The sequence below is a fragment of the Gymnoscopelus microlampas genome, assembly GCF_963454915.1.
Source record: "Gymnoscopelus microlampas genome assembly, chromosome: 10".
NCBI classification, from domain to species: domain Eukaryota; kingdom Metazoa; phylum Chordata; class Actinopteri; order Myctophiformes; family Myctophidae; genus Gymnoscopelus; species Gymnoscopelus microlampas.
The window spans coordinates 46,638,688-46,661,296 of record NC_139947.1 but is presented as its reverse complement, the minus strand read 5'-3'; the positions used below and the strand labels follow the sequence as shown (position 1 = coordinate 46,661,296).

Genomic DNA, 22,609 nt, shown 5'->3' with positions numbered 1-22,609 from the left:
CAGGCCAGGTCAGCATATGCGTCGATGAAATGAAATTTGTCCCTGAGCAAGACTCTTAACCCCTAATTGCTCACAGGTTCTCATTGGAAACAAGACCGCAAGGACTTTCATGAACGACCTGTTAAAAGGAATTATCCTTATCCTTAGCAGGAGGCATGCAGGGTTTCAACTGCTTACTCTACAGTCCCTGGTGCAATTATAGGTTTCATAGGCACAGCTTTATTGATCCCCTGGGAAAGACTACAGCCCCTCGGGCTATGGGATTAGGGGAATGTTGCTGCAACTCCAAGCGGGGTTGGAGTTGCAGCGATCTGTGTCCACCATCTTTGATATAATTCAACAGAGTACCACAGTGGTTCTTGACATATTATTGGTTGAAATTGTTTCGAATGTGCCAATGTAATCATGCATTACATTTGTATTTGAGAGGAAGTAAGATTGGACTTTTATGGCTATTGATATAAAAATACACAACATTTATTATTTATTTTATTTATAATTTTTTGTTTGTTTCACATTTTCGGGGATCTATTGTTAAATACTTTATGTCCCCATTATGACCACAGATATGCTCTAAAAACAGATATGTGAAAAACGTGTTTCAATTTAGCTGATCTTTAAGCAGCCTATTCTGTCCGAATTGGTATCATAGGTGTTTTCAATCACTCGTGCAGCCAGTTGAATGGGAGAAAATGTCTCACTCTGCTATTTTGTTCCACTGTGTGTATCACATTGAACATGGAACACGAAGGAAAAGCAGACAGTGGTCTGAAGACATAGCCAAACATGATCGATGTAAAGGTTACGAGACTATCTCCAGAAAGAGATTGATGTTCCTGTGACAGCTGTTACCAATACTATTAAGAGGTTCAAGGCCCTGTGGCACAATATCCAACATATTTGGACGCGGTTGCAAAAGGAACAGTGGCCCAAGATTGAACAGAAACATTGTTTGAATGGCCGAGAAAGAATCAAGGAGACTCGGGGCTATCCATGGTGCTGAATTCTGATAGTGTTCTCTCTGACCTCTCTACTTTGCCAATACTGCTTTTTACCTATCCAGCTTTTATCAAGTATGAACGGCAAAAAAAAAAAAAAAAAAAAAACACAGAAACTGATTGTTTTGCTATTGTTTAAAATCTGATTTCTAAAGATGTGTCTGAGTTTGGACACTCAAAACATTAAAGGGATTACACCATGAATTTCAACTTTTTCTTCTTTTTTGTGTGTTTTTGGTCTCCCCTACCTCTCTTTTATCCCCAAAAATACGCCAGTTTGAACACTCAGGCTTTCACAGCAAATCTGGGGTTTTCTGTAAATTGGTCTCAAAACAGGCCAAACTGATTTGCACCCTGACGTGACGTCACGTCAGGGTACAATACCTCTCGTTTTTCAGTTCCAACCAGGAGATAACATGCATACAAACTGGCACAATAGTGCCCCGTGCCAAACAGGACAATGTGGTATTGCAGGTGAAAGTGCTTTATAAGTCAGAGAGAAGTTAGTTGGAATGAGTATATCTGAGGCTTGATTTAGGCTCAAACCTTTTGAAAAACGTTTGAGGGACATAAACAATATGATATAAAATATTATTATTATTTTTTATTTTCATGGTGTAGATCCTTTAAGCCTGATTTATACTTTGTTGTACGATGGTGTCACTAGCCGAAAATAGCTGATCTACAACCTCACACGGTTGTAGTGGTTGTTGTGGCGGTGTGACTACACTTGTAAATCTGCTATTTTCAGTAGCAGTATACAATAAGTATATTCTGTATAAATTAAGCATTACTACTGGTATGTTGTGAATGTCTGATACACACAAATCTGATCACTTGCAAATAACGGTGTGGACAAGTAAGTCCTGATTTGAGAAACAAATAGATTTGCCTGCAATCTGAACAAAGCTTAAAAGAGCGATAAGCCAGACTGGACTTTGTCAAAATGCATGTTGACAAAGTCACAGTGTTATGTCTCACTGACTGCTGCTCTGTTCGATTGCGCTGCGCTCGTTTAGCCTTGCTTTGTGTTGTGAGTGTGGGGATTTCGGGGATCGATTAGTCAGTCTTACGTTGTTGTTTGTCGTTTTGCTGTTTTCCTGAAAGCTAAAAGTAAAGTGAAGTTCTCTGGCAAACTGTGTCATGGCCCGATCATTCAACAACACAACACACAGTCCTTCTGGGATAAAGTACTTTGGACAGATGAAACTAAATTAAAGCTTTTTGGTCAATTCCAACAACTAGGATGACAGAACACAAAACAAAGACCATGCCTACCATGAAATAGCAGTGATGTTTTGGGGTTGCTTTGCTGCCTTAGGTACTATAGGCCTGATTTGTATGTATTGTGCCACTATCAAGGCATTTTGTAGCGAAACGTACAGCCCAGTGTCAGCAAGTTATGTCTGAACTGCAGGTCATGGGTCTTCCAGCAGGAAAATAACCTGACCTGACACGTACGTCAAAAAGCACCCAAGAATGGGTGAGAAGAAAACATTCGACCATTCTGAAGTGGACTTATCTGAATCCCTTTGAACGTCTGTGGAAAGAGCTGAAACTTGAAGTTACGAGATGGCATGCATTAGTTAGTTATCGTGTCCAAAGGCTAAGGGTAGGTACCAATATTTTTGTCCACACTATTTTCAAGTTTCTGTCCATTCAAGGTGAAATAAAGAATGAAGGATACATCATTTAATTTAGAGAACATTTAGGGTTTCTTTTTTTTTTAGGGGAAACTTATAGGATCAGTATTATCGGCCATGTCGGTATGTACACATTGTCAACAGTGAATATGAGAATGAATACTATGTACACAGTACCTCAGTAGGCATTCAAAGTCAAGCACATCTGACCAGCAGAGAAACAGATGGCTATGGGACAGTTTAGACTAGAGCATCACATTATACTGCACTCTACTACGTACCCATAGTACAAGTTGGAGAGCTGTTCATCATGGCAGCCCAAACACATAAAAGCATGCAGAATAATCAGCAGTGTCCAGAGGTCCAAAGTAGCAGATGAGATGATCCTCCCTCAGCCACATATTACCTGACAATGCAGTTGTGGAAATGCCAACTTAAATTTAAATGCCAACATAAAGCCTGTGGAAATCTTTTTACTCTCAATTTCCTTTTGCGACGAAACTTTCCCAATCAAAAATGAGGGGAAAAAAAGGGCGAGAGAATAATTTAAAAAGCAGCGGCGTGTGGATGCTATGAGGTGGAAACGATGGTGTACGGTACATCTAAAACTCGTTAGCCCTGGTCTCTGGTAATTATTTGTTCCCAGCTTTGCCTTGTTGACCCTTCCAGTCCATGGGGTCATGGGGCCTAATGCCCCAACATTTAAAATCTCATTCGCTAATAATTTTAAAACAGGTACACAGAGATTATATGTTCTAAGCTCCAAGGGATTTGTTTGTGCGTGCGTGCGTGCGTGCGTGCGTGCGTGTGTGTGTGTGTGTGTGTGTCGGTCTGGCAGCGGGTCTGAGGAGAAGAACGCACAACTTTTCTGTGTGTTCGGGAGATTATATGCATCGGCTTCCCTGATTGGTCAACTCGACAGCGTAATGTGATAGTGATAGAAGAATGGCAATAATGTTGAGATGGAGGAGGAGAAGGAAGTCTTTATGAAATTCAAAGAAAAGTGGGTGAGAACAGAATGTACATTATGGGAAGTAGGAGAAAGGCAGTGGTGGGAAAAGTACTCAAATTCTTACTTAAGTAAAAGTACCAATACTGCAATATAGAAATGCTCTGTTACAAGTAAAAGTCCAGAATTCAAAATGTACTTGAGTAAAAGTACAAAAGTATTGGCATCAAAATGTACTTATTGTACCAAAAGTAGAATATTTGAAAATAGCAGATCTACAGTACAAGCTCACAACACGTCGCGATGCGACGCGTTGGGAGCAATTTTCAAATAGCCATATGTATAAAATAGGGCTAAAGTGGTTAATGTATGTTTCCTAATATCATACTTTATATCTGAAAAGTAACTAGTAACTAAAGTTTTCAAATAATTGTAGTGGAGTAAAAGTACAATATTTGCCTCTGAGATGTAGTGGGGTAGAGGTAAAAGTATTGGAAATTGGAAATACTCAAATAAATTACGAATCACTCAAAATTGGACTTAAGTACAGTACTTAAGTAAATGTACTTAGTTACTGGAGAAAGGAGGTCATCATAACATGTATGAGGCCTATGTTCCTTCAGCCCGTTGTTCTCTCAGTTCAGGGTTTGGCTTGGGGTTGTGGGTTGTGGTATGGTTTGGGGTTGGGGTTAGTATTTGTTTTGAGAGACCAGGGGCTGAGGGAACATAGGTACACTCCCATTAAACTCAGACAGAAAAACAGCACTCGTTTGTCGGGGTGCCTGCCCTGTTGTCAAGTGAATTATAATAAATCTATGCATTTGTTGTGAAACCTTGTGCATACACAGGATGTTGAGTGAACCAAAACGAGCACTGTAAGTTTTCATAATCTTGACATACTTCACATTTCTCTCTCTTGTTCCTCGCTTCGGAAGTTGTTCGCAATCCAAACACTAATTAATTCAGTTTCTGTGCAAAAATGCTAGTGCGGGTATCAGGTCATTTTCTTATTTTCTTATTTTTGCTTACTACAATGAGTAGGTTATGCGGGGACATAAAGTCATGACAGAAATTAAGTGAATGGTCAGAAATGAACTGCTAGACATCCTGTCCCTAGGGTCATATTCAAGTAGCTTTAGTTGTTTTGCCTTAACCAAACAGAAACCGGACAAGAATGAAAAATGTGCTTCCAACCACACACACACACACACACACACACACACACACACACACACACACACACACACACACACACACACACACACACACACACACACACACACACACACACACGCGCATTGATACACAACTTTAAAAACAAACTGCAAATTCATATGCAGAAATGAGCACATGCATAGCACACTCATTTACATTTTACAGCCTATATTCACACACAGACAAACATAAAATCCACAGGCTTTCAGATGACTAATACATTTTCAAGTTCAAGTCTTTATTCATAAGATGCACAACAAGTAGCCAGTTGCAGACTCCTCAGGAATGCAAAAAAATACCGTGAGGATGAAGCATAAAATAAGTCAAAAGGACAATATAAGAAAAATGGCCAATAAGTGAAAGATATAAATGCAGTAAGTTGACAAATATATACAGTAAGTCAAAGGATACGAAAATAGAAAGTGCATGTTCAATGGCTAGTTCAATGAATGTTAGGTGAGTAAGTGGCTGCAGTGAACATGGTGTGATAATGATGATTATGGGGTGGAGATTATAATGCTGTTGGAGGTGACAATGATTAGGCCTCATAGAGTTCTGCCAGGGTGGGTTTAGTATTAAGCCTCTCTCTCTCTCTCTCTCTCTCTCTCTCTCTCTCTCTCTCTCTCGCTCTCTCGCTCTCTCGCTCGCTCGCTCGCACGCACGCACGCACGCACAATGACTGCAATGAAACACAAAATGCATTATGAATTAACTTCGCACTTTGATTCTAGTCAGAGGGGGTTAAGGCTGGGCTTAATCAAGTGAATTTTATGGGCTTTTGGAAAAGCAGCAAAAACAGCTGGTGAAATGCCAACTACACTATCAGCTTGCTTGATTTTTCTTACTTTTATAGACTTACAGAGAATATTCTTGGTGCAAGCAAGTAATGCTTTTATCTCCCTCTCCCATGAGTAATTACCGTTTGGGAGCCCTTGAGCAAGTCAACTACCTCAGCTGTTAAAGTGGAATCACTCTGTAACCGGCGCTTCAAGACTGTCGGAGCACCCTGTCATGTGTCTGCAACTATTCCACCAATCACTGGTGTAAACACAAATGTTTTCTTATGCTGTCATAGATAACAAGACATTGACCTAAGGTCTGACACACTCTCACATTCAACAACAGTCTTTGATAAATCACTGTTTTTTTACTCCTTGCTGCACCCATTAAGATTTCATAAAGACTGGGAACCCGGGCTAAACGACTTATGATAATATCAAACAACGCCCAAAAAGGAAAAGAATGCATTATGACCATTCGGATTAAGTCTGTGACTCTCTCACATTGGTGACAGCTTATAGGGGACTGTATTGTAAATGTGTCTGTCATAGTAAAATTGCTTCCAATGTTGTTTGGTGTATAGCTGGTCTGTTTTACATTGCCAGTGTTGGAATCCAATCCCCGGAAATGTAATTTTCTACTTCTCACTGCTGCAAGGCTTGGTGATGCTGATGTGATTTGTGGATACACTGTAAAACACTGAGTGTTCATTTAACTCAGAGAGTGTACAAATGGAACCAAAATGCATCAAAGTTACAAATGGATAAATGAACACAGAGTGTTCATTTGTGCCATGCCAATATTTCACTAAGAAGAAAGGTGCTTCATGACATTTCTAATCGTATAACCCTGTCTTCTGATATGTTTTACAAACAATTAGTCCCATTCAGATATTGACGTATCTGTTCAACACAGAAAGTTCAGTCAGAGACACTAAAATGCACGTAAAAACAACAAATGGTTATACAGTTAAATTTGGCAGAAAGGCTCTTGGGAATGCTCCCCAATGAATCTGAGCAGCATGCAAGGGATTTGGTTGGGAGCATTATAACCCCTGTATGGTAAACATAGCTACTGTACAAACATTTTGCAGAGATGATGACAATGAAAGATCGGCAGAGTATGAGTGTGAGCTCTCAAGTGATTGGTTGTGTTGCTGATGATGCTGATCCGCTGTTGCGGTGTGAATGAAATGCTGCTAGCCAATGAGCTGATGCACACTTCTGTGTTCTGCCGTATTGAACACGACGCTTCACTTGTGACAAGTGTTTCAGACTGGGACTTTACTTTATAAGACGCAACGGACTAATCGTTGAACTGCAGCATCAAAAATCGTACTAATTTAACCATTTGAGTGATATGGCATTGGTAATAAGGAACAGTGACAGCTCCTTTTGCTTTCAAAGGGATAATATCACCTTATAATTTTCAACGTTATCGTCAGCTTGAATAACAAACACTATATCTGTGGTGTTTTAAGGACAGTATCTGTTTTCCTGAAGCCTATTTATTCACGCTTGGGGGTATTAGAGACATTATCCTTGTGATGGGCGATAGCACCATAATACGTTATTTATCAAGATATGGGTAAACAACAATGTGGTGTCCATATACAATAGGGCAGCCATTCATAAATGTTGTTTTAGCCAGGGGCGAAAATGAAAGATGTAACCTCATTATAGGCTCATTAAAATGCAGGGCTGCTCATATAGTTTTGGAAGACTTCCACAGAAGCTCTCTTGGCTATTTTCAGTACCCTCTCACAACTGGACAAACCTAGCTGTAAAGCCATTAATCTCTGCTGACAAGCAAGGGATTCAATAAACTGTGTGCTAATTCAAAGGTTCTGCTCAAGAGATAAGTGTTATTCATTGAATGGTGTCTAATTTTCACTCCGCTACTCCTCAGGGGCTTATAATTATAGCATTGATCAATATGGATTTTGCAGTTCAGTAAACCACATGCCCAGGTCAATTTCCTGCCATATGAATTGAAGAATGGAGTTACTTTAGATGTTGTAAGTCACAGAGGCGCAGTGCAGGCAGTGTGGAGGTACTCACACAATATGCGATTAACAAGCTGTGAACATTTGCAAGCTGAGCAATCACTCATGCCTTTCAAATATAAAAGTGTTATAAGAAAAGACAAGAGGGAAAAGAACAGGAGGATAAGGTAGCAAAGCTCCCTAAATTAGATTCCTTTTTGAGCGGTGCCAGCCGCTCCAACAAGTGACCGAGTGTGTTTCTATGTCCGTATGAGCACGGCATCAACAGCTGCAGCTGATTGCAACACAAAGCTGCAACTAGTTGCACTAATTAAACACAAACAGGAGACAGTGCAACACATGTGCCACTTAAAGACATGAACACACACACACACACACACACACACACACACACACACACACACACACACACACACACACACACACACACACACACACACAAAGGCTGGCTCAGAATGACTGATTCTAAGTACTTTAAGTACTTAAAAGTAACTAAAGTGACTTAAAAGTAACTACAGTGGGTTAAAAGTAATAAAGTGAGTAAAAATATTTCAAAGTACTTAGTAATTAGTCAAAATACTTAAAAGTTGTTCAAATTAGACACATTGAGTGTTTTCAAATACATACGTTTTTTTTCCACAAGGGGCACAGTCCAGGCGCATACCATATATGCTGGTAATCCAGCTTGACAGCGTGTCACGTGTTCGACTCCCGAGCCCGACGACCTTTGTTGTATGTCACCCCCCCATCTCTCTCCCCATTTTACTATCCTATCAATAAAGGCAAAAAAAAAAAAAAAAAGAAAAAAAAAAACTCTGGCACTTGATGTGTTTAAATTAGTAAAAATACTTAAAAGTACTTAAAAGTACTTAAAGTTAGTACAAATACTTATAAGTTGTTACATTTTTTTAAATGACTTAGAAGTACTTAAAATGAGTAAAAATACTTAGATAGAAAAGTCAAAAAAGTAACTACTTTAAGTAAAAGTACTTAAAAGTCAATAAACTGAGGACAAATACTTTAAAAGTAACAAACTTGAGTGAATATATTTAAAATGTACTATTTGGATTAAAAATACTTGAAATTAATTAAAGTATGTAAAAAGTAATTCATTTAAGTATAACTGTTTAAAAGTTCATGAATCATTCAAAAATAAATAAAAGTAACTAAATTAACCTAAATTGCACACATTTGCATGGGGCACTGGGGGTACAGCAGTTTTAGAGCAGTTTCTAACATTTCAAATGGCCATAACTCGGTGACTTTGCTCTAATCAGCGTGAATAGAGTAGTTCCGCCTGAATGTCAGCACCCACACATAAAATACAGTAGTACCGTCTGAATACCAGCGCCCACACATCAAAAACAGTAGTACCGCCTGAATACTGCTGCGTGACCTACCTTCAAGTGGCGCTGTTGAACAGCCTTGAAATGAATGGACAGCTTAGCTTTGTGAAATGAAATTAACTCATCAAAGGCACTGCTTACTTCACACGTTTTATAAACAGTTGCAATTTGACTCAAATCCAACACATTTTTGTAAAATACGCCTACGGTGTGTGTGTGTGTGTGTGTGTGTGTGTGTGTGTGTGTGTGTGTGTGTGATTATTGTGATTTCACTAATTATGGTTCTCTCTCTCTCTTTGTGTGTGTGTGTGTGTGTGTGTGTGTGTGTGTGTGTGTGTGTGTGTGTGTGTGTGTGTGTGTGTGTGTGTGTGTGTGTGTGTGTGTGTGTGTGTGTGTGTGTGTGTGTCAGGGGCAGAGAGAGAATGCTGGGGAAAATGGATGATGGAAAAGTTGAAAAACATGAAAGGTCTGGGGTTTTTGGGGGTAAATATGCATGCACACATGCCTATAAAGACACACACATGCACGTTCACACACACACACACACACACACACACACACACACACACACACACACACACACACACACACACACACACACACACACACACACACACACACACACACACACACACACACACATTCTGTATATGAGTTTCTTAATCACACAAGGACAGACTAATATGTTAGTTCCATCCAGTATCCAAACACTAGAGGAGTCCAGAGCTGAGCGTTCTCTACTGTCAATAGTTTCAGAGAAGGTTAGACAGGTGCAGACTCTCAGTGAACACAGTTTATAGAAACAGTCCGCACTGTCTTCACCTTGGGAGTGCGGACTGTTTCTATAGACAGTTCCATTCAGTAGTCAGATGCATATAAATGTAACTCGCCCCCCCCCCCCCCCCCCCTCTCGTTCTCGTCCTCTCTCTCCATCTCTCGCCAACTCCTTAGCTCCCGTGGCTGTGTCGTCAATCATCAGTCCTCACTCTCCCCTCTTTGGTGTTGTATCAGCGTGTGGGCGGAGGGAACGTTTACTGCAATATTTTCCATTTCGAATTTGATCACAGCTGACGCTCATGAAACTTAATTCCATTCCATGACATTTTCAAAATGACTGAAAACGTCTTGACAATCAATACAGTCTACAATTTTGGAAGAGCAATTGCACTGTGCTTTGTGCTTGTTTACAAAAATGTGCTGAGGAGTGCACAAAAACAACCCGGCTTCATTTGTGTTTTCCTCTAGCACTCTCCATAGACTGACACATGCCTGCCATCTTGAGCCAGGGTGCAATAGTGTAACCATCTGGATTCAATGTTAACCCATTGAAATTAAAATTCAAAGTAGCAAAAGTAGCAAATGTACAAGCTTGCTTCCCACACGAGTTGCTTCCCACCGCGTTTCGAGCTTGTGGATCTGCTACTTTTTTTTTTTTACTATACATTTTTATCCCACGATTTTGTAACCCCATTTTTTACACCCAGTGCCAATTGTCTATGTAATCCTGAGCACTTCCTTCCCTCTGCCAACCTAGGGAGGCCAGCTACCTTCTAGGATCTGCCACTTTTGATGCTTTTGTGTAACACTGTATGATCAAGTAGGCCGTTAATTTACGAAAAAACACAAAGAGTTAGAAAATGGAGATAAGAGGTTTCTGCCCGACAGCAACGATGTATAGCAGCATACGATTTTCAGAAAACTTTTTATAGGGCATTTGTAGAATCGGTGTCAGGTCTTAATGGGTTAAGCATGGCCGCTCTGCTGCATTCACCCCCCTTTGACTCTGGGAAACCCAGAGAGAGAGAGAGAGAGAGAGAGAGAGAGAGAGAGAGAGAGAGAGACAGAGACAGAGATGCATTTTTCAGCTCCCACATCTGGCCACAGTGAGGCACCATTAGGCTGGAGCTAGTGTTCTTTGAGTGAGGTGTTCCGGTTCTTAGAGGAAGTAAGTTCATGAGAGCGGAAATCAGCAGTCTGCTCCTAAAAATCAGCTTTGTTCAGAGACTAAAAGGCAGCCACAGTTTTTGCTTAGCTTAAAAGTAACTTTTAGCATAATTAAGAGAAATATGGTAAGTGCTGTCTGAGAGGACAGGTGATGAGCTGATGGATGGTTAATCTCTGAAGAACAGATTCAGAGCTGCGCTTGAATCTGTCGGGAGCCCCTTTGAGAACCTATGCACATTGGCTACAAGTGGGCGGGCCTTCAGATCAGGAAGCAGGCGCGCTTTACCCAATCAAATGTAGTGGGCGGGATTTACATCAGTGCGCTCGCTTCCCACTGGAAACAAACCGAAACTCATTTAACAATAGCGTCCTCGAAGCTGACAAAAACACGGAAAGTTATTAACATTTTAACTTGCTCTTTCATCATAGAAACAAGTGGCCTTATAACAAAAACGATCCATGTTCTTTGGGAGAAATGGCGTTAGTGTTCCGTGGAGAAATATTGTTAGTGGGAATGAAAACATAGGCGCACCACCGGAAGTGAAGGGCTGAGGGCAGACCAAAACCCCGGTCCCCCCCCCCCCCCCCCCCCCCCAGAGTCAAAACACAGCAAAGGGCGCTATTTTTCCTTTTTTTGACGATGGGTTCCCAGCTTGATGTATGGTAGGCGTGTTGGCTGAGGGAGTTGAGGAGCTGATTGAAGGCAGGTGTGCAGGATCCAAGCGGCAGGGAGAGGAACACACACACAGTGGCAAATTCACATTTGGTCGCTGATAGCCCCATTGCACATCACTTGCACCCATTATCTGCCTCTAATGATGCCAATGCAAACATGCCCTTAAAGTTTCACAGCTGCAAATCTGCATCTGATTGCAATTATCCATGTGCACAGTGAGAGGCAGGGAAATGGCAGAGAGAAAGAGAAATAAGTGGAGGATAAAAGAAAAAAAATTGCAATGCATAATAAAATTCTCAAACGGCTGCTGTGTAGTATTGCATGCTATTCTCTATAGCTTTTCATTCTTGTATCTGGGGTCCATGTGTGTGTGTGTGTGTGTGTGTGTGTGTGTGTGTGTGTGTGTGTGTGTGTGTGTGTGTGTGTGTGTGTGTGTGTGTGTGTGTGTGTGTGTGTGTGTGTGTGTGTGTGTGTGTGTGTGTGTGCGTGCGTGCGTGCGTGCGTGCGTGCGTGCGTGCGTGCTTGCATGCGTGTGTGTATTGTATTTAATTGCATCTTGGATTTAAACATTATTTCAACACAAACAGTCATCTTAATCGTTTCTTTTCCTTTGTTCATAGCATGAACATTTCTATAACTTAGAAAGATTTTACATATTTGTATTGTATTTAAATTACGTATTTACATATCTGACAGTTATCATTATTATTATTATTATTACTATTACTACCAGCTCTCTCTTCTCCTTCAACAGGTGAACGCATTTCTGTCCTTCGTGGTTCCCATGACAGCCATATCGGTGCTGAATGGGGTCATAGCCAATCAGCTGCTGCGTATGTTCCGAGAGGCAGAGCAAGACAACCGCGTCTGCATCGTCGGGGGCAACCCCACAACACTAAACGTTGCCGTGGAGCCCAACCGCGCACAGTCGCTTCGCCACGGAGTGCTGGTTCTCAGTAAGTGCATACAGCACATGCATGCACACACACACACCAGGGGTATTATAAACTAACCAAAAAAAAAACATTTTAGTTAACTGAAATTAAAATAAAAACGTCAACTAACTGAAACTATTGTGTGTTTACAAAACTAACCAAAATCATAGAGAAAATGTCTCAGTTTTAGTCTTTGTCGATATCGGTTTTAAGCTGTTGCCTACATAAACGTAAACATTTTCTACGTAAACACACAAACAATACTCATGTAACTCCTTTGAGGGTCTGAATCACAAGTTGGCATGTCTGGGTTTTGCCAGAGAAGAAGTCCAGGGAAGACTCTGATTGGCTGGAATGTAATGGGAGTCGGTAGTTGGCAGTGGTGGAACGTAACTAAGTACATGTACTCAAGTACTGTACTTAAGTTCAATTTTCCAATTTATTTCCAATTTTCTATACAATTTTCCACTCGACTACATCTCAGAGGCAAATAGTGTACTTTTACTCCACTACAATTATTTGAAAACTTTAGTTACTAGTAGTTACTTTTGAGTCTTTTTTTTTTACAAAACATACATTAACCACTTCAGCCCTATTTCAACATTGGCCATTTAAAAATTGCAGATCAACAAACTCACAGCTTGTGAGCTTGTAGATCTGCTATTTTTAAAAGATTTTAATGCATTTTAGACATAATTATAACTTTTACTCAAGTAAATTCTGAATACCAGACTTTTACTTGTAACAGAGTATTTCTCTGTTGCAGTATTGATCATTTTACTTAAGTTTAAAAACTTCGGTGGTTGAATTTGGGGGGGGCAGTCTTCTTTAATCACTTTTCAGTCATTTTGCCCCAGATGTTAGATATCTACGTAATCAGCTAGCTCATGTGAGACTTACTTACGCGTACACACATTCACACGTATGCACACAAAGATGCCCATTCTCATACGAAGGGCAACGAGTTCAGGAGTTTTGTTTACACATATGTAAACATTTGTGTATGTGTTTGTCTACACTTACTGTATGAACACAAACACACACATACATACATTTACAAACAATGTGCAAACAAACGAACACACACACACACACACACACACACACACACACACACACACACACACACACACACACACACACACACACACACACACACACACACACACAGCACGCCCATACATACTCACAGTGGTGTTCCGCTGACCCTTCTGAAAGGCTCTCCTCTGTCTCCTTCCAGATCTACAGTTCATTAGCTCCATCAGTAGCAGCGTCATCTATCATGCTGCCAGCACGTCTTTGATGGCTTGGAGTCAAGTCAAGGGGAAATGCTCGTTTTAAGAGCCTAAATGACATATAAAACACATACGCACACAGACAGACAGACAGACAAGACCCCGTCCCCCGTCTTAGTCTGACCACTTCAGCAGCAATCAACTGGGTCAAGCTGAAAACAGAATTTCACCTGTGGGATCAATAACATCTAAAAAAAACACCCCAAGGAGTGGGGACTGGGGACTATTCTGTACGTGTTGTACCTATGAGTATACAGTATGTGAGTGCATGTGTTCAAAGCTGTGTCCGTGTGAAGGTGTGTTTTCTGTGAGAATTCGTACATACAGTACATGAGTTGCTACACACACACACACACACACACACACACACACACACACACACACACGTGCGCTTACATGTCTGTGCCATTTTTTTTTTACTTCTCTCTCCAGGCGCCTCCTGTGACTGGTCGGACAGTTTCAGATGCCGTCAGTTTCCGCCACAAGTTCGCGCCAATTAATCCTCCATTAAGTTGAAGAATCACAGTAGTAACAGAGCATAGGACGCTTATTCTTTTCCCATGACATCACAGCCATCTATATCAACTGGTCGCTGCTTGGAACATTCTATGAATTATATATGCGTCACTGGACGTTGGGGAGCCGCTGCCCAGAGACTTTTTTCCATTGTTATAAGATCTCCAGGGACCCAAATCATTCCTCCTGGGATAGAATCGTTCTTGTCCCTCTCTCTGATATGCTTGGTATGTTCTCAGGGCTTTCACCCAAAGCTCCCAAACTCCTGTATAATGACCAATGTCTATCGCGTGCTGAATGGAAAGTTTATTTCAATTGTGATGAATGCAGAGCAGACGCTCCCGGATTGGTGGAATAAGCCCTCCCAATTCTCCCAAATTGCTGCAATCGTTTGCTCAGGCCTGTCCCCATGCAAGACAAGCAGCATTTGCACATTTGGCGACGAGGCAGTTTGCTTTCGATAATTCCAGGCAATTTCAGTCAATCACGAGCAAAGCCGGCCTTTGGAATGATTTCTAATAATACTCTCGGACGTTGGTCCCTTATTACGCAGAAGTATATGCATAATCAGCGTAATGGCTTGACCATAATGTGCTTTGGGGTTCCCATTCATCAATTATGTTCCCCTGGCAGGGCAGCGCACGACATTGACACAGACTTATGCCCACTCCCTCCCTCCCTCCCTCTCTCTCTCTTTCTCTCTCTCTCTCCCCTCTCTCTCTCTCTCTCCCTCCCTCCCTCCCTTCCCCTCCTCTCTCTCTCTCTCTCTCTCTCTCTCTCTCTCTCTCTCTCGCTCTCTCTCGCTCTCTCTCTCTCTCTTTCTCTCTCTCTGTCTCGCTCTTACCCTTTCCCTCACTCAATTGCTCTTCCTCTACTCTAGGTCTCAATTATGGAGTGTGTGTGCGTGCGTGCGTGCGTGCGTGCGTGCGTGCGTGTGTGAAAGAGAGAGAGAAGAGAGAGGGAGAGAGAGAGCGAAAGAGCAAAAGGTTGATTTTAAAGGGTAATAATTTAGCCATCAATACCATATATAGCATATCAATTATGCAATTATGTGTGCAGTTTCATCATGGCGAATCCAACACCAGAGGGCCGTTTCCAGTCTCAGCTAAGCCGCCTGGCTTCACGTACATTGGTCCTTGAGAAATATACGTTTCCCACAGATAAAAGACGGAAAAGCCTCAAAGTGCAATTTTAACTATTTTTACAGAGATAAGACTTTGCCCAGAGCTATAGCTTTGAAGCTTCCTAAAATGACAGTGAACAGCCCACTCTCCTCGATGGTCTCTCCTTTATGAAGAGTGATGGAGAGCTCTGAGTCACGTATAGCAGGACAAGCACATGAAGCAAAGGGTCTGGCTGAGGCTTTGATCCCATCACCCCAGTAGCTTCAAAGGGCAAGAGAGCTCCTCACCGAAATGACCGTATCCACGCATTCTCGCTGCACACTGTCGCCTGATTCATATTGGTTGTGCATCATCGCAGCACGATGCAGAGTGAGCTTATAGATCTGCTATCATGTGCGACACCAGCACACAACCACGTACAGTATGAATCTGGCGTAAGTTTTCTATTCAGGCCGAATAGGGAAACTGAGAAGTTCGGAGCTAAAGTTGAACTGAGGCGGTGTAAAATCTGAATGTCTTGCGGAGGGCTGCGGTGCTTTGGCATTTGTGATATACGGCTCAGAGCAGAGCGTTATGGTGTTGGAATGTCAAGTAGTGTGTGTGTGTGTGTGTGTGTGTGTGTGTGTGTGTGTGTGTGTGTGTGTGTGTGTGTGTGTGTGTGTGTGTGTGTGTGTGTGTGTGTGTGTGTGTGTGTGTGTGTGTGTGTTGGCTGTGAATGTTTCTGAATGCCCATGTGTACGTCTGTGTCTGTTTATGTGTGTAATGCCTATGTGCCCGTCTGTGTTTATGGGTATGTGTCTTTATGTCTGCGAGGGGACCAGGGTGGTCAGTGTGGGAGTGCATTGTGGGAGCCCCTGACAAGGACTGATTGCGACGGGGACGGCGGCTGCCGTGCTGGAATAGACCCCAGACAAATGAGCTCCCGCTCTGCCACCGGCCTGCTGATGGACTTCCCAAGAGCAGTGCAAACAGTCTGCCTCAACACAAACACCAAAGGACAGTTTCACCCATAATGCAGCTCAACTGTATTTCCGTCCCATGTAGCCGTCAGTGAAATAGATTCCCCGAGAGATTTTTCACAACGGTATACATTATTTATGTGGGCCCTAATGCTTTGTTTGGGTTGGATTAGAGCACTGTCCTGAGTATGTAAAGGAACGTAGGGATTTGAAATCTATATGTTCCCAGGGGTGTCCTTCAGTGGCGCTTCGGGCCATGCTTTTCACTGAGCTGTTTTTAGCATTACATGATGTAAGTGGCCCCCCTGATGGTATCTAGCGGAAATGTTAACTGTTTCACTTTGTCCGCCCTCGAGACAAATGAGTCGGTACCAGTTTTGTCCCTTTAACATGGTGCTGCTGTCTCTTTGCTACTGATGTATCTTTCTCACCCTGCACAACCCCACCACCGCCACCACATTTGTCTGCATTCGGAGCGTATCCGCTTAAGTTCTTAAGTTCATGTCAGAAAAAAGGAAAACGACATTCACATCCCCAACCCGAACTTGAGACAACAAACAGACAGGACATTGTCCTTTTGACAGCGTATGCTGTCGAACGCTAAATTCTAGCTTTTAGATTTTAGCGTTGGATATTCAAAAATAGCAGCTTTCTACTACATAGAAAGTACTTTTCTACTACGTAGCATACAAGCTCCCAGCACAGCACGAAGTGATGAGCTTGTAAATCTTCTTTTCTGGGGGTCCCTGGCACAAAACCTTTTCAGATGGGGGTCCGAGGCCATATACATATCAATTTGGGGGTGCTTGGCACTAAATGTTTGAGAACTACTGATTTAGATGGCATTTGTAGAATCGGCCTCGGGTCTTAATGGGTTAATGGGTTAACTGTAGTTCTGACAGGTACATAGTAATCATCACTGCTGTGGACTCTGGCAAAAAGATGAACCAAGAGTGTGGTACTTGACAAGGAGCCGCTGTGTTGTGTGACGAATGTCTAAGCTGTAATTACCAACCTAAAGTTGTTTCAACCCCAGAAATTCAAGGAACCCTGCCAACATAAAGGGGACATGGATGTTATATAGGAAGTTAGAGGCTGATGTAATCTATCCTGACAGACATACCAGTTGGCATACCAGCGTCTTGTATTGTAAGATAACAGTTTCGCAACAGGTTTAATGTGCCATGATCACTGACGATGTTGTAGACTTCCTGTAATTTCGGCCTTTTGACTTTATCACCCCCAGGGGAGCCGGAAAAGTAAGTGAACTGACATTTTCTCAGTTTCTTTGAGAGAAAAAACCCTGCGGCAAAGTTCAAATTAACCACTTAAACCCTATGTACTTCTTTGGCCGGCATCCCCCAGGGGTCCATACTTGGTCCCATACTTTTTGCCCTCTACACCAAATGTCTTCACAACACTAGCCGGTCTACAAGCTCACAACAAGTCGAAACATGACCCGCTGTGAGCTTGTAGATTTGCTATTTTCGCCTAGTTTCGCTAAATGTTCGCCTATTATGACATGACCAGTATATGGATATTAGGCTTAAAGTGGTTATGCCTTTGTCTGAAGGTGATCTTTGAAAATGCTGAAATTTGCAATGGCTATGAAGCCAATACAACTTCCTTATAAGTTTACAGGGGCGTGTGCCATGTATTATCCAGTAGCTACAGAGTGTCCAGCAGCTGAACTGCCCATCACTCTCCAGTGCTTCCTTTGACCATGGTAGATATACTTTACTGTATGAGTGTGAATCCATATAAACGACTTGTGAATCATAGTGGATTTTGTGCCCATGGTGGCTCAAGCCATTCTGGTCACATACTTGTACTGTACATACTTCTCTCTCAGCTCTCTGTCGCTGTCTCTTTCCACTGATATTGTCTAGAATACTGTAGTAGAAATGGCTTCAAGTGAACTTTTAATTGTGTTGTCTAAAATAGCCTACGGAGGTCTCTTTCAATTCACGGAGAGGATTGACCTTAGTTTGCACTCTATTTGACTTAACCCCCACATTTCCTTCCTTCCTCTGCCGTCCCATGCGGCCTCTATGTCCTTTCCCATCCAAAGTCAGATTTAGTTTCAATTCTTAATTTAAACATTGTGCATCCCTTGGTATAATATGATAATAGACAAGATATTTTATTCATTATATTTAGCCTGTGGCAGTAAGGATTCCTAGAGTTATTAGATAACATACTGTATGACCTTGTTGTGGCTGCTAACTGTGCATACTACAACCCCTCTGCGCTATAGCTATTGCTTATTTCACTTCTGACTGTTTTGTTCAGCTCTCTTAAAAACAAATTGAAGGTGTATTCAGTGAAAAAGAAAATGTTAGACAGAATACAATATGTGGATATTTGCAAATTGTACAATACAGGTGTATGTTTTGCTTTAGCTTTTTTTGTTTCAGACCAGCCTGCTTAGTATCTTTGAAACTTGACATCATCTTCTTATCATGGGCGCTACATAATAGCGCCCATGTATAGGATGATCAATAGCTACACGGGTTCTCACAAGATAAACAATACAATGTATATACAATATATCTTCGACTGTACAGTTTCGGTCCATTTGGTTCAATTCTCGCAATCAGATAATTGCAGGAAGGCGAAGGGCGGAGGGAGTGTTCTATATTCTAAAATGTTCCCCAGTGGGAAAGATTTTAAAGGCTATTAGGAGAAAAATGGGTGGGAAATTACTGCACCGAAGTAAATTTCCCAATAAAATGTTGAAATGAAATAACAAAAACTAGATCAATAGCACAGCTAAAAGGTTCCCAATGTCTTATGTGAATTGAAGTGCAAATGCCAGGGCGTTTAACCCACCTTTCAAGACTTTTGGTTGCTTAGAGATGGTCAACCTAATCAGTACCCCAAAGATGGGATCAATTTCAGCACCCGAGAGGAGAGGAGAGGAGAGGAGAAAGGAGTGTGTGTGTGTGTGTGTGTGTGTGTGTGTGTGTGTGTGTGTGTGTGTGTGTGTGTGTGTGTGTGTGTGTGTGTGTGTGTGTGTGTGTGTGTGTGTGTGTGTGTGTGTGTGTGTGTGTGTGTGTGTGTGTGTGAGAGAGACTGTGTGTGTATTGCAAGTAGAAAGGCATGAAGGACAAGAGCAGCATGCAGCAATCAAAGCCCTCATCTTCTCAGGTATTGTTGTTGTAAAAGAGCCACAATACCATGCTGAGAATGAACCATTGATTTGAGCTGTAGTGTACTGGGAAAATCTATGTCGTTAAAGTGCACAATGCAAGGACTAACTTGTCCCAAAAGTTGTGACAATAAAGCACCACAACATCTTTCATCTTCAATTTCATTCCTGTTAGCATTATTTTTATTAATCTGATCCAGTTCTAATAATATCAAAACCAGCCTGTCAAAGTTAAATTAAATGACAAATGTTGATTGCTCCTGATGGAATCACAAAACGACCACTGCAGCCACAGACTTCGATAGGGCATCAATTCTGGCAGAAAATATAACCTTTTTTTGACTTGGTCGGCCCACATACCAACCGGCCCATCCGGGAATCGCTGTAATGATGTTCTTAGGTTTTAATAAATCAAATGTTGTACGCTCGCTTTGAACACTTGTGTGACGCCATTAAGTCGACATACCACTCAAGCGGACTTAATATTGACCTTTTTTTCCTGCGATTTAATTGGCCGCTGTCTTCCCTCGTGGGCTCCATATGTTCTAACACCTTCTCCTCCACGCAGCACGGATACCCTTTTAAATATCGATTAGCTTGCTTACACAACATTTCAATCCCACTCACACGTCACAGGTACGATTCGTTTGGCTTAGAGGCAGAACAAAAAGAAATCTAATAACTATGCCTGCTGCCTGCAGTATGCTGTATGCCCCTGTCTTGTGTGCTCAAAGCAAAAAGTTGCAGTTATATTCTCTTTCGCAATTCCTACAAGTGCTAGAGTGTAAAAATGGAGCCTTATGGGTCCAGAGAGTTGTTCTTTCTCTTCTAATTCCTCTCTCTCTACCCCTCTCCCCTCTCCCCCTCTCCCTCTCTCTCTCTCTCTCTCTCTCTCTCTCTCTCTCTCTCTCTCTCTCTCTCTTCTCTCTCTCTCTCTCTCTCTCTCTCTCTCTCTCTCTCTCTCTCTCTCTCTCGCTCTCTCTCTCTCTCTCTGTCTCTCTCTCCTCATCCACCTGTTCTAGGAGCGGTGGTCATAGCCTTTGTGGTCTGCTGGCTGCCCTATCACGCTCGACGCCTCATGTTCTGCTACGTCTCCAACTGGTCAGAGTGAGTATAACCATCCCTTTTACAAAGCAATCTCTCGTTGCGGAGGATATTTCTGGTCTCTTGCTTAATCTACCTTTTAGTTCCTGACCATAGACACATGCAACACACAGACACATACACACATACAATATTGCCGATATAGTCATCACAGAAAGGATAAGTTACGCAGGCCTGACACAGAGGCTGCTCCACACATTAGATAGACCTCATTTATCATCCTAATTCGCTTTTCCTCCACTCTCGATCTATTTCTTAACCACTTGCACCCTATATACTTCATTGACCGGACTCCCCCAGGAGTCTATGCTAGACCCCCTCCTTTTTTCTATCTACAGCATGTCTCTTCACCAAAAATAGCCAATTTACAAGCTCGATACAAACTTGTACTGCCTATTTTTTATAACACCTGCACGCAACTAAGTATAATTACTCTCTGTGCCTCGGAGTCTCTCTCGCCTGTACCGATTAAGCCCTCTAAATGTAACTATACTGTATATCAGTTCCTTGATTAGATCAGACAGACCATTTCAGTCAACATAATGCCAGTACCGGGAAACCCTCTCTCTTCCGTTCTCTATAAAAGAAGAGACAGATGTCGAAGCAATATAAATGCAGAAACCAGGAGCCAAACAGGGCAATTGTAAACTCAATTTGTACTCAATCACTCAAATTGGACGAACATCGGTCAAAAGAAGAGAGTGCAGCATGTTTTCCCATGAGCTTCAGCCAAGGACTGGAATTGGCTCGAGAAGGATTGATTGGAGTGACTTACAAATGCCTTTTACTGCATTGTTTTGGAAGAGCCACCAGCTGACATCTTTTATATATTATTTCTCAGCTAATACTGTTGACATCCCTGAAATCATGCAGCCAGTTATTACACAAACAAGACAAATATACAATATACAGTATGTGAAATTTATGGAGGTACTTCCTTGGACTACTGGCAGCACAAGACATTTCGTGCCGATCCATCCAGCTTTTTGCTAGATTAGCCCCTACAGAGGCCACGCTGTGACAATTGACAGTTAGACGTCATAGGTTCAAGTGGGGCTAGTGAGTATATAATGATCCCTTCACTCTGTGACCCAGGAAAAGTCCTGCCTCTCTCCACTGTGCCGTCCCTCTTAAAATAATCTAGTCTAATCTCAAACTGTACACAAACAGAGAGAGAGAGAGAGAGAGTAAACAGGAAAGAAACTAAAATAAAGCAATGGAGAGACAGACAGTGATTAGTGTCTTCCTGTCTTGCCGTCTTCCAGATGGAGACAGGTGCCCTCAAAGCAACATCCTGTTAACTGCAGTGCCGTGACATTGACATACACTGAATCACTCGCTCATGCGTTGTGTTGTATCTATATAGATAGCAGAAAAGAAATGTGCATGTATAACATGCTTTCTGTGCTTGGTTGTGTGAGAGAGTGAAACAGAGAGGGAGCAGTAGAGCCTGTTTGAACAGAATGAAAAGTCTAAACCTCATGCGCAGGGCACTCTCATTCTTGCCGCTCACACTTGAACATACACACGTAAACATTGAGATGCTCATGCACACACAGGCATAAAAATCAATGTTTGTTCACCGTGTCCTTCGCACCTGGACATTACTGGAGCTGATCTACTTTATTCCACCCAGTCTGTCTGCTCTGCTGTCTATACAATAACCTGTTTGACCTCAATCACTGAACCAACAGCTTCAAGGATAGCATCTGTCCACAGGAAAGATTTTGAACTCATAAACCCTTTCTCCCACATCCCACGCACGCACGCACGCACGCACGCACGCACGCACGCACGCACGCACGCACGCACGCACGCACGCACGCACACACACGGTCCCCCACTCTCCCGTCCCTCTCACACCCACATACAGATTTTTTATTTATACTGTATTTTCCACTATAGTTTCATTATTATACAGTGTATTATATATATATATATACTTGAAACCTGTAGCTTCCCCCCTCTG

General features: G+C 42.0%; 1 protein-coding gene across 1 annotated transcript in view; it reads left to right on the top strand.

Moving 5' to 3' along the window:
* ntsr1 (neurotensin receptor 1 (high affinity)) overlaps positions 1-22,609 on the top strand; it is a 53,640-nt gene that overhangs the window by 24,044 nt on the left and 6,987 nt on the right. Inside the window, exons 2-3 of the mRNA XM_084068435.1 lie at positions 12,311-12,512; positions 20,559-20,643. Coding sequence (XP_083924561.1) covers positions 12,311-12,512; positions 20,559-20,643 — 287 coding nt within the window. The remainder of the gene's footprint in view (positions 1-12,310; positions 12,513-20,558; positions 20,644-22,609) is intronic.